At 44.0% G+C, this 13758-nt stretch overlaps 1 protein-coding gene across 1 annotated transcript in view; it reads right to left on the reverse strand.

Moving 5' to 3' along the window:
* Positions 1-769: 769 nt before the first annotated feature.
* SLC7A1 (solute carrier family 7 member 1) overlaps positions 770-13758 on the reverse strand; it is a 126624-nt gene continuing 113635 nt past the window's right edge. Inside the window, exon 12 of the mRNA XM_030200354.1 lies at positions 770-2758. Coding sequence (XP_030056214.1) covers positions 2586-2758 — 173 coding nt within the window. The 3' untranslated portion in view covers positions 770-2585. The remainder of the gene's footprint in view (positions 2759-13758) is intronic.

Below are 13758 nucleotides of genomic sequence, written 5' to 3' on the forward strand. Positions count from 1 at the left end.
CTTTCCTATGTGCATAACTTTGCACATGTGCACATTAAATTTTATCTGCCATTTGGATGCCCAGTCTTCTAGTCTTCCAAGAGTTTCCTGCATTGTCTTGCAATATGCATGCAATGTAATCATTACCCTCCACGTCTAGACCAACCATGCTTGAATCTTGTACTTATTGGCTCATACCACCTTCACTAGAGGTCTCTTCTTAGATTTACCACCTCCTCAGTATTGTTTTCCCCAAACAGTATTTTCCAGCATTCATTTTGAGTTCTCCCTCCTGTAGCTTTCTACGACTTGTCCTTGAGCTTCTCATTCTGTAGAGAATGTCTCTTCAACTAGTTATAAGTGCTAAGCAACTTTCTGAAGAAATCTTGCTCCCTTGTAAAGTTAAGTTACTTACCTGTAGCAGGAGCTCTCCAAGGATGGCAAGATAGAAATCCTCACACGCTGATAAAGTCACCTGAAGAAGCCGCACATGGGAACTTTTCTCCAGGAGAGTTAGAGCCTGGTAAGTCAGCTCAATTGAGCATACATGTCATCCCTCACCTATTATCACACAGGACTGGCTAGTTCAATAAAGCTGAAGCAGAATACAACTCCTGGGGAAGGTGGGAGAATTTGCAAGATCTGTACCCTGCTGTCCTTGAAGCAACTGGGCCTCACTTCCACCAAGACCCTTCAGACCACCAGATCCCCTCGCCCTCCCCAGACCACCGATGCTTTTTAAAAGGTAACCCGGGGGGGGGGGGGGGGGGGGGGGGGGGGAGATGGGCAGGACTTCTGCAGGATTGGAGGAGGCACCCTCTCCTTGCACTCCAGGAGCATTTGGCCATTTAGCGAGATTTTTGGGCCCTAATGCGACTTACGGTGTATCACCGCAAGTCATGTTAGGCCATTTGCATATTTTGTATCTCATTACTAAGCTGTGGCAACAAAAATCGCTGCAGTATTTTAAGTCCAGCAGAGTTAGGGCCTTTTAAGTTGTGTTAAGGCCCAAATAACGTGACTTAAGGCCCTAAAACTGCTTGATGAATGCCCTCCCTAGTGCACACACTAAGGCTAATATGCCCACCCCCCCCTTTTTTTTTTTTTAAACATTTTGCAACCTGCTTTGTTGCTATTCTTGTGAAAATTGGTATAATCTTTTAATAAACTATTCTTTGTTGCTCAGTGAATCATGCTGGTGCTCAAAATTTCTCATCTGATTCTGGGTAATTTTTGAAGTTCTGTGATGCAAAAAAGGCCACACTGAGTGTCCTAAGTAGCTTAACATAGCTCTGGAGAATGAGCTAATTTAACTTTGTCCTAAGGCGCTTTACATGAAGTTATTCTACAATTACCAGAGGAAACAGGTTGCCCGACATATGGTACATCATCTCCTAATTGTCATTTACACAATTGTGGCTATTTTCCTTGATAGAGCACTTGTATAGAAAGTTATACCTATCTGACCTGACTACTAAATACAGTAAGAGATTCTGGAAGCTATACAGAGTACTTTCTTGTAAACAAATGCAATAATATTGAAATTATTTACAAAGATGATCCCAGTTTGCAACTTTTCAACATGAAAATTAATTCATCAATGCATGACAGTACATGCTACTAAACAGTACGGCATATTATATACAAAGGCTTTGAGGATAGTAGATGCACATCTGTATATGAGCGGAGTGCTTTTGCTGGCTATCTAGTATCTACAATGCATCTGGGATATACTATCAAATTCAAAGGAAATGAGCTGCCTTGTATGGACTCCCATACATCAAGTCTTCCCTTGGATCTCCAGTTTTTTTTATGCACCATCACCCTCAGTATCATGATCTGCTCAGAAGTTATAAAACAAGATTGTACATGCACCATCAAAGCAGCTCACCGTGACAAATTGTAAGATTAAAAAATAATAAGTTAAACATTTGGCCTACATAAGTTAAAACTCTTCTCTTTGGAAATTCAAAAGGTAATGCTTGTCCTTTCAAAAGGTAATGCTTGTCCTTTTTCGATATCAACTCATTTTAACTTTTTTCTTCCATAGTACATACACATAGGTCTTAAGCTGCCCAAGACGGTAGCTAAGTGCTTTTTAATTTTGCTGTGATTCAAGCTTGTTCTCCTAAACCTCCACTGATACCATGACAATTGCATTTACGGTAATATTCAGGAGACTGGTGTGATAAAAACAACACACACACCTATCTTTTAGCAGTTTACAAACGGGGACAAAACTAGCTGGAGCAAAGTTGAGATGACTTTTTGTTTGCTGCTCTTTAGACGTGATATAAATAAAATGTATAATACCACATAGTTTCAGAATACAGTTTAACATTATGGAGCATTGTTTCAATGTCATGTACCTATAGCTACAAGTTCAAGTCTGTAACAGGAAAAAGTCACTAGATTACCTGGGTGTATACCAAGGTTGAAGGTTCATTGCCACAGACAGAATCTAACCTTCTTTAATTAACAAAATAAAACTGGTGTTAGGAGTGGAACTATGCCTCCATCTGTGTCACAAAAATAAGTAACCTGCAGGCTACTGCACTTTGATCACTCAAGTCCACATAGCTGCCAATGTATCCTCCTCTCTTGCCCTATGGATTGACGGACCTGGGTTCACATGCATCTTCTAGAAAAGCAGTCTTCTCTTCAACAGCACTATCACTGTTCTGCACTATGAAAGACTGCTTGTAGATGTCTGGGGATCTCTCCATAGACGCGGCCTCTGTGCTGTGCCATATTCCGTAACCAAAGTAAATGACAAAGCCTGCCCCATGGAACAAAAATGAAAAAGAAGAACTACAGTCACTTGCTTTATCAATACATTATTTATCATTGACACACCAACAGTCCTTGCTAAACTGTGGGTGGCAAGCTACTGGAGAATACATGCGCTAAAAGGGTATCACAGAGGAAAGGGAATACTATACCAGCTCTACAATGTTATCAACATTTTGGCAAAAATCACTTCATTTTACTCAGTTTGATAGCAGGCATCATCATAAAGTCAAAGCATATAACAATTAATTTTAAAACAAATACTGAAAGGATGGGGGCAGACAGAGAACAGGAAAAAGGGAGAAAAGGAAGGAGGTGGAAATGAAAGCAAGTGCAGGGCCACTACCTTTATTCTCCTTATGCTTTAATTCTTGGGCAAAGTAGGTAGTGGAAGTTTTCGAGAGCTGCTGTCTTTTAAAAAGTTATCTTGTTCTAGGTTCAGCTAAGTTACAATAGGGTTGTTAAGTAAATCCAACTATTTTCAGTTAGTTAGTAAAACTGGATCAAGGGAAATGTACACACAAGCAGGTGTCCCATAGGAGTAATTTAAGGCAACCAGAAAGAGGTGCTAACCGCCATGGGCAGTAAATCATAGAAATTCTAATCTGGGCACCAATATTGTTTGTTTGTTACATTTGTACCCCGCGCTTTCCCACTCATGGCAGGCTCAATGCGGCTTACATGGGGCAATGGAGGGTTAAGTGACTTGCCCAGAGTCACAAGGAGCTGCCTGTGCCTGAAGTGGGAATCGAACTCAGTTCCTCAGTTCCCCAGGACCAAAGTCCACCACCCTAACCACTAGGCCACTCCTCCACTCCTCCAATATTGAATACCCAAGTCTTCAGTATCTGCTGGAAGTTATCTGGGTGCCAGATGATATTAAACCAGTGTATGGATAACTGCCTGGATAAAGTTAGGTCTGAAAATCCCACGCTAACTGGATAAGTCCTGGGTCTGCCGCTGGTCCACCCTGGCACTAACCAGATATTTCTACAGCAGGCAAAGCACATGTTCGGTGGCATTAACTCTGGGTGACCAGCAGGATTTAACAGGGTAGGAGCTTTCCCACTCAGTTATATCCTTTTGAATATCTATCCCAACTTAAACAAGTAATGGGGATAAAATTCAACCTTGTGGAATAAGGCCAACTCTAGTACAATAACACAATTCTGCACTGTTATAATCAGTTACATCTTAACAAAAAAATCCCTTTTTTTTGTCCAAGTGCCTTTACTGAAATATGTCATACGGACAGATCAAACAATTCAAGAACAAGGTAAAACAGAAATAGCAGTATATAATTAAATTCGACCGACAATCCGGATATATATGCAGTGAAAAATATCAATGATAAAAGTAACACTACATAGTAGATTCTGAGTGCAAAGCATATTTAAGCAGTGGACATATAAAAGACTCAAGACCTGACCAAACTAAGTGTATGTAGAGATAAACCTTTTTTTTTTAATCTATCATGGAAATTTCAAACTATGTAATTGTAATGGAATTCAAACATGTGTGGGATAAACACCAAGGAATCCTTTTCAGAAGGAATGGATCCATGGAATCTTAGTGGAGAATGGTGGCGACGCCAGTATTTGAGGAAAAAAAACTGGTGCAGGGCAGACTTCTACGGTCTGTGCCCTGATCGTGACTGAATAGATATGGAGGGGCTGGAGTGTAAATTTTAAGGGGCTTCGACATTAGCTTCAGAACTTTTAGTACAGGAACAGTGCTAGGCAGACTTTTACGGTCTGTAACCTGAGAAAGGCAGGGACAAATCAAACAGGTGTACATATAAAGTATTACATACCATGTAAAATGAGTTTATCTTGTTGGACAGACTGGATGGACCGTTCAGGTCTTTATCTGCCACCATTTACTATGTAACTATTGCCACCAGAAATAATATTGAGCTGTGAGTTATCCTTCCAGTTGGACAAGACTGATTTTATGGCCACAGCCAAGAGGATAAGCAATAATTTAGAGTTGTACAAGTCCAGTGGAGATTCTAAAGCAAGTGAGCCAAATATAATCAGCTGTTGAAAATGCAAGATTTTTGAAAATGTTCCATGTGTTTCCAAAAATCATGCGTGAAGTTGCAATTGAAAAGCAGATGTTTAAGAGTAACAGGATATGATTTACATGACCAGCAAAGGTTCTCAGGCAGTAATCTTGCAATTGCCAGTTTTTGTGCTGTTAAAACTGCTCTATGATGTAGAAGTATAGAGATTGAATCATATTAGACGAAGCTACAGGTCTTCCCCTAAAAAATTTTCCATTGTTCTTGAGTTAATTTGTGTTCTTTACAGATGAATCTTTTGACATAAAAAGTTTATATATATATGTGAAGGGATAGGAACCTGACCCTGTTTTTTTCAGGTAGAACATGGCCAACTGATAGTTCTGTTTTCCCCCTCAACGACGTGAAGAACTTTCAAAAACCCTTTAGCATAGCTCCTATCTCTAGATGATCGATATGTAGCTTCTTCTCTGGTGCAGACCAGACACCCTGGATTTATATATGGTCTAAATATACTCCCCGGAGAAGTTTATGTAGTAAAAGGCTAGATGTGGAATTGACAGCCTTTGTTCGGGTATGGCTGTTTGCCACCATAGGAGTGTGTGTGATATGTATAGTGGAAGAATTCTCTTTGACAAAAGGCTTTCAAGTGCTGATTGCAGTGGAATTTTAGATGCAACTGAAATATTCTCATTTGAAATCTTGCGAAAGGAACTACATGATGCAAGCAGCCATGTGTCCAAGAGCCGTAGGAATGAACAAGCTGTAGTGAAGCCACATGAAGAAATTCTGTGAGGAGAGACGGAGAGAGAGAGAGAACGTAGATATTTGTCTTCAGGAAGATAAGCTCGACAGTTGTGTCTAGGTGAGTGAGTAACTGAGAATTCATGATAGACTTTTCCCTGTTGAGAAGAAATCCTATTTGTAGGGCGAGGATGATGTTTGATTCGTGATGAAGATGAAAGTTCTGACTGTAGATGAATTATCTTTGATCTGTGTCATTATGTTACTATCCTCTCTTGATTACTGTTAACTTAATGTGCTTGGGCTACACAAAGACCTTGAGACTTCAAACCATTCAAAATATGGCAGACTAATCTTCGGGCTATCAAAGTTTGACAGTTTCCCCTTTTTATATCAAACTACATTGGCTACCCATTGAAGCAAGATTGGTTTTCAAATAGGCATGCTTCCTCTTTAAAACACTACAAGGACAGCTACCTAGCTATTTGCTAACTTATTTCTGCTTCTCAACTTATACCAGAACTAGGAGACAGGAAGTTGCTAATTTTTTCACTTTCCCCTCATCTAAAGGGTAAGAAGAAACTAGCGCTCTTTGACAAATCTCCTGTCTTTCAAGCAGCCAGACTTTGGAAAGACATTGCCAAAACATTTTCTCCTTCACAATCATATCTCACGTTTCAAAAGAAGGCAAAAACTCTCTTATTTAGGAAATATGTATTATAGATTTCTGCTTGTCTCCAAAGCAACCATTGTAATTCTCAGAGGAATGTTCTGATCTCTATACCCCTTTAAGATGTTTGTAAACTGCTTAGAACTGAAAAGGTGTTAGCAGGATATAAGCCCAAAATTTAAATGCTTTATTTCGAAAACTTTTATTAGGACCACGAGCTGTTTGCTGATTTTTGCTTCTATGAGATTATTTTACAATTGTTAATTATTAAACATATGGCTGTACTTCCTTGGGCTAATGACCAAGTTCTCTTTATTGTTACTCACACAGAACCTGAATAAAGAAGCTGTGGGTTATAGGAATCATTATAAGACCTCGTCATTCAACAAGCTGTCTCTTATACATGGGAAGTTCGCCAGACAATCATGTAGATCTTCCCATAGGTTGGATGACCAAAGCCAAGTCATCCTGAAAGCTGAAACGGCCACTGAGGCAGATGGAAGGCACATTCATGGATGGCTGTGATAAGACATCATGAAGATGCTCAATTTGATTCTGGGATTGAGGCAATGAATCAGATAGATAGTGAAGCATTTGAAGTTGAAGAACTAATATTTCAAGGTGAGCATGGAACTCTGATAAGTCTTTCTACCTGCAATGTCCAGGATCCTCTGATCTTTTCAAGAAGGCACAGTAGCTGTTTTAGATTTCTTGATGGGAACTTCATATACAACAGACTGACAAAGATGCTGGGTGTGGACATGTCCAAAGGCAGAGAAGACCTTGTATTTTAGCTTCAAGCACTTTGAAACTGCTTGTACTGAAAGGAGAGCTCTCCAGATCTCAAGTTGTAAATCAAGTAAAATTTGATCTTTAAGAAGAGATACTAAATCTTTCAGTAATTTCAGGAATTGGTTCTGCAGGGTTTTGGTCTAGATTAAAGAGAAGGGCTGCATTAATTTAAGAAGAGATTTAGGATTAGGGATCTTAATGTTGGTCAAGCTCATGACAAATGACAGGGGCATGTAAGGAGAGGAAACAAAGACAGAAATAATCTGTTTGAAAATCCTTAGGGAGGAGGCATGTTAGGTTGCTGCATTTGACGCTCCAAGAAGCGACCCGTGAGAGAGCAAAGAAGGATCCTAAAACCCCTCGTAAGATGGGGAAAAGGAAAGACACGGGGAGGTCCCTTAACCCCTGTCAGGACTTACCCTTCTCAGCAATCGACACTGGATCGCTTTGGAGTAACAATGGGACCTAGGCACTCTTCTCCAGCTATTCGATCTGAGTAATTCGTTTCAGCCTGCAGTGAAGATGGGTTTCCCTTAGCCCCGTCCAACGTGCAACCCCCCCCTACAGCCAGGAGGAGGCATACAAGACAGACCTGGCGTCTCACCCCAAGAAGGGGGACGAAATGCCCAGGAAGGGATCCTGTCTATGCCGAGTGTGGAAGCTGAGTGTGGTCTGGTAGGACAGCAGATTTCATCATATGTCTTGCCTTTACAGACTGTTACTAATCTAAATCAGATATTTAATGCTCCCACTCCTGACTTAACAGCAGGGACAATAATTAAACCGGCCATAGTGATGATGGATTCACTCTGGGACCTGACATTCACATTACATTCTTCTCTCCAATCTTTAATAACAAAAAATATTGAAGAAATTAAGGTATTGACAAAGGTAGCCCTTATCCAAGCGCATATTATCACTCAGCATCTTACTGAAGTGAAACAACAGGGGGAAAAATTACAAGACTTGGAAAAATTGAGTCAGATTACAATTAGGTAAAGAAGTTTCACTCTACGTCGACTAGAGTATCTTGAAAATCAATCCAGGAAGTTAAACCTGAGAGGGGGAGCGCCACACTCAGAAAGGGAATTAGCCCTTCTGCGTTTATCAGGAGGATAAGAAACAGGAAGAGCCAACTCCAAAAGGCCAGGATCCACTGGGGGGGGGGGCAGGCAGAGGGTCCGAAGATCCCTGTGGAAGAGCTCTTTTAAGCATGTACGCCCTATGCAGCATTAAAACAAAATCAAGGTAGAAAACTGCTCCCTGACCGCCCGGATCCTGCCCAGGGCTATCAGCTCTATTATTAGCCTCACCCAGAGGACCCCCCCCCCCCGGATTCAGGGCTCTCCGTCGCAACGGAGGCCGCGCCATGTGGAAAATCCAAGATGGCGTCCGCTGCCAGCTCAGAGCGCAACAGATTGCCACTCGCCATGCTCGGGCCGGCTCTACCGTCTGTACAGCACGAATTACAGAGCCCCGCTGCTGATTTGCGCTTGCCACATTTAGAACAGCGCTTTACAGTCTCCGCAGCCATCGCCGAAAACGGCGGTAAAATTCAAAAATGGCGGTTCACGCCAAAAACGTCCCGATCGCGGGCCCACCCTGGAGGAGTCAGAAAACACTCTTACCTCACTAGACAGAGTACCACAGCTCCGGTCCTGCAGAAGAATCTCAAGAAAAAAAACCTCTTTTCCCAAGATCGCTGCGCTAAAGCGTGACGCGACTTTAATTATTATTATTATTTTTTTTTTAACGCTGTGAGGAAAGCAGAGGCAAAAGAGGTAAATAAAAACACTCCGGAGGCTCAGGTAAGTGGGAAAGGCAGGGAAAGGCGAACCAATGTGCCTGCATCCACTGAGTGGGAAAGGACAGGGAAAAGCAAGCTAATATGTCCACATCCACGGGGGCATGGGTAAGGCAAGGAAAGGGCTGACCTATGTGCCTTCAAAGTGAAGCTGCTATAGCCTCTAACACCCCGGCTAACAACTGGCAAGCCAGGAGCCACCCCCAGGCAGATTTTTGATGGAGCTCGAAGAAGCTGCAGCCACCCTGCTTGGGGAGATAGAGAATACTGAAGAGGCAGTGGAGCTAGCTGGCCATGAGGCACTGTGAAAAGTTGAGTGCTCTCTATCTCCCCATACGTAATGGCTTCATCTGCTTGATGACAAGGAATTTGTTATTTTCCCTTTTCTTGAATCTATTTCTGCTTAAATGATAAAGGTCAAAAGATTTAGTTAATTCATTGAAAGGATTTAATCTCAGTAGAGATAATCTGTATTATTTTTTTATTTGAGTTTATTACAAATTTCTGTACCTTCTCTGAGTTGTAAATATAACAATAAAAAGAAAAGTAAAAAAAAAGAAAAAGAAAATCCTTAGGGCCTCAAAGTGGCAATAAAATCACAAGAGAAACAATCTGCTTCTTCAGAAGGAGAAGACGGGTCCTGATGGAGAGAGACCTCTGAGCAGAAACCCTGAGATGGCATATTAAGTGGTTGTTACTATGCTGATGTACTTGGAATTGCATCCCAGTCAGAAGCTGAAAGCAGGGCTGAACTCTCCTGTAAAAACCAATGTAACAACTGTGTTCTATGTAACATTGTGTCCTAGTTTTGGGACTGGAACTGCCTGAAGTAAAGGCACACACTCTGGGGATGAAGTGGGCATGGAAGATGATTTTTTGAACTGTCCCTGAAGCACTGCTGTATGCTTGAAGTATGTTAGGGAGGAGAGAATGGGAATTACAGTTTTACTTAGTGTCTCTGATGAGTGCTTATAGCTAAAACCACCTTTGGTCACAAAAGATTCTTTGCAGGTAAGATGGAAAATGAGCTTTGATGACTCAAGGTCTTCATTTTGTTTCTTTTTAGGGGCTTTATCCTCCAGAAGAGAGACAAAAACCTAAGGAGGTGGATTTCAGAGACAGTACCTCCACCCCTTCAAGCTGCTGGCTCCAGACGTCCATGCAATCATTGATGAGGCAGACTTGCCCAAATAGCTGGGCAATTTTTGCTTTATTTTATTCCATCTCCAGGAAGTCTTACTTTTTGAGGTTAGGGGATGAAAAATGCATTAAGAGAGCTCCATGTTAGTAATAGGTTCAAAGAGTCCTTTAAGGGAACGAGGAACTGACAAAGTCCTTTCTATGCAGTGGCAAAAAAAGAACGGCAAAGAGAAAAATGCTCCTCTTAACTGTGAAGAAAGAGGGGAGATCTGAACTACTTTGTCTGATAGAAGAAACACAACAAATAGGTGAAGTCAGTTTTGAGTAAGAGCATCAGCACAAGCTCAGAGACTAAAATTTTCCTGAGCTAAGGGAGAGCACCGGACTAGCTCCATCCAGGACTTCACCTGCATATTCCTCTGCTTGTTGACAGAGGACGTGCATTAAGCATAACTAGTTCCGTTTCCATAAAATGAGACCTGTAGTAAACCAGTGTGCATTGACAGAATTACTGCATGCTAACACAACAGTGCATGTTAGTAACTCTAGTTGACATGTTTGCTATTTGTACACAAAGAACTGCCATGCCTAATGTTATTACAATGATATTAACATCCTTGTTACATATGCAAAATATTTTACTATGTATTTGTATATCACAAAACAAGACAAAGAGAGAGAGCCACACAAACATCTCTATCAGCAACCAGACTATTTGGAATGTTGTTGCCACATGAAGAGCAAAAGAATCAATAGGGAGACATTACAGAGCTGGAAAAGGTTTTCAGTTTCACTTTCAGGGGAGAGGGACAGCAACCACTGAGGAAGTAAAGATGTGTCATGCCTTAATGCTTCTAGTGGTCAGCTGCTCAATCAGAGCACCTTTTTGTAACCTGGACGTGACAAAGGTAAAATTATGTATCATACCTGATAATTTTCTTTCCATTAATCATAGCTCATCAATCCATAGACTGGTGGGTTGTGCCATCTACCAGCAGGTGGAGATAGAGAGCAATCCTTTTGCCTCCCTATATGTGGTCATGTGCTGCCGGAAACTCCTCAGTATGTCGATATCCAAGCTCCATCCGCAGGACTCAGCACTTAGAGAATTACACCCACAAAGGGACACACTGCCCAGCTCACCACCGCCGAAACGGGGGAGGGGAATTAACCCAGCTCATCCTCACACAAGTGGGGGAGGGGAATCCGTCCAGCTCATCCCCGCGGAGCGGGGGAGGGACACCACCCCGCCGATGCGAGGGGATCTGGCTTATCCTGCAACCGCAACCGCGGGAGGAGCTGACTGACCCTAACACCGCCGAAGCGGGAAGGGTACAAAGCTGCCCTACAGCCGCACGAAGCGGGAGGGAGCACCGGCAGAATTTATGTCTAAATCCAGCCCCGTAAAACGGAGGAGAGAGGAATGCAGCAGCTCACTGTAACACAAACTCGTCTCAACTCTTGAAGAATCCAATTGAAAAAACTTGAACACGAAGTCCTCCTGAACAGGAACTGAAGACTAAACTTGAACCTGAAATGCAACCAGAATATAAACAGTACAGATATCTGGGAGGGGCTATGGATTGATCAGCTATGATTAACGGAAAGAAAATTATCAGGTATGATACATAATTTTACCTTCCATATCATTATGCTGATCAATCCATAGACTGGTGGGATGTACCGAAGCAGTACTCACCCAGGGCGGGACATTGAAATCCCTGACCGCAACACTGAAGCTCCAAACCGGGCCTCCGCCCGAGCAGCCACAGTCAAGCGGTAATGCCTGGAGAAGGTATGGGCCGATGCCCAAGTTGCCGCCTTGCATATCTCTTCCAAGGAGACGGACCCGGCCTCTGCCATCGAGGCCGCCTGAGCTCTAGCGGAGTGAGCCTTCAGCTGGATAGGCGGCACCTTCCCCGCAGCCACATAAGCCGCTGCAATGGCTTCCTTGACCCATCTTGCCACTGTATGCTTAGCAGCCTGCAGACCCTTACGAGGACCTGCAAACAAGACAAACAGATGATCCGATTTCCGGAAATCATTGGTCACTTCCAAGTATCTGATGATGACTCGTCTCACATCCAGATATTTGAGAGCAGAGTATTCCTCTGGGTAGTCCTCCCTACGAAAGGAAGGGAGACAGAGCTGCTGATTCACATGGAAGCGAGAAACAATCTTGGGCAGGAAGGAAGGCACTGTGCAAATAGTCACTCCTGCCTCAGTGAACTGCAGAAAAGGCTCTCGACATGAGAGTGCCTGGAGCTCGGAAACTCTTCTGGCTGAAGTGATAGCCACCAAAAAGACTGCTTTCAACGTCAGGTCTTTCAGAGATGCCCTCGACAAGGGTTCAAAAGGCGGCTTCTGCAAGGCTCTTAGCACCAGGTTGAGATTCCACGCAGGCACCACTGAGTGCAGAGGAGGGCGCAGGTGATTAACTCCCTTGAGAAAACGTACCACATCTGGCTGCGAAGCCAGGGAAGCACCCTTCAGGCGGCCCCTGAAGCAAGCCAGAGCCGCAACCTGGACTTTAAGGGAACTGAGCGACAGGCCTTTCTCCAGACCTTCTTGCAGGAACGCCAACACTGAAGAAATTGGAGCAGTGAAGGGAGAAAGTGAGCCTGCTTCACACCACGCTGCAAAGGTATGCCAAACCCTGGCGTAAGCAGTAGAAGTAGAGCGCTTCCTCGCTCTCAGCATAGTGGCGATGACCTTGTCTGAGAAGCCCTTCTTCCTCAGACGCTGCCGCTCAATAGCCAGGCTGTAAGACCAAAGGGGGAGGGATCCTCCATCACCACGGGACCCTGATGCAACAGGCCCTGCTCCACGGGCAGCCGCAGAGGGTCGTCCACTGAGAGCCTAAACCGTCCTCTGGAGTTACCGGGGCGAGCACTGGCCCGAGCCCTGACCTCTGGTAACCTCTTGCCCTTAGACGTGCCGAGATCGGTCACAATTTTGTCCAGCTCGACCCCAAAGAGCAGCTTGCCTTTAAAAGGCAACTTAGCCAGGCGGGACTTAGAGACGTGGTCAGCAGATCAATGCTTCAGCCAAAGCCACCGCCGCGCAGAAACTGTCTGAGCCATACCTTTAGCCGAGGCTCTCAAGACATCATACAGTAAGTCTGCCAAATAAGCCAAGCCCGATTCCAGGGCCGGCCAATCAGCCCTCAAGGAAGGATCCGAGGGGGAAGCCCGCTGCACAATCGTCAGGCACGCCCTGGCCACATAGGAGCCGCAAACTGAGGCCTGCGCCTCCAATCTTCTGTCTTGGGTGTCCTTTAGGGCCGTGCCACCTTCCACCGGCAACGCCGTTTTCTTAGTCACCGCAGTGATTGAAGAATCCACGGTAGGCCAAAGAAAGGCCTCCCATTCACTTTCAGGCAAAGGATAGAGGCGGGACATAGCCCTAGCCACTTTGAGGCTCGCTTCCGGGACATCCCATTGAGCCGAAATTAAGGTGTGCATGGCATCATGCACGTGGAAAGTTCTAGGCGGGCGCTTCGTCCCCAGCATAATGGCGGAGCCAACAGGGGCTGAGGGAGAGACGTCCTCTGGAGAGGAAATCTTCAAAATGCTCATGGCCTGCACTAACAGGTTGGGCAAATCCTCTGAGCGAAAGATCCGCGCTGCAGAGGGGTCATCTGCTCCATCCGAGCGGGAATCCGTCTCCTCCAAGGAATCCCCAAAGGACCGTTAGGAGAACTCAGATACGCTGCCCTCATCTACATCAGAGGAGACAGAGTCCTCTAAGGCCTGGGAATCCACCTGAGGGCGTTTACTTCCGGGGGCCTCAACCCCTTTATCGGACAAGGGAGAA

The sequence above is a fragment of the Microcaecilia unicolor genome, chromosome 4 (genome assembly GCF_901765095.1).
Source record: "Microcaecilia unicolor chromosome 4, aMicUni1.1, whole genome shotgun sequence".
NCBI lineage: Eukaryota > Metazoa > Chordata > Amphibia > Gymnophiona > Siphonopidae > Microcaecilia > Microcaecilia unicolor.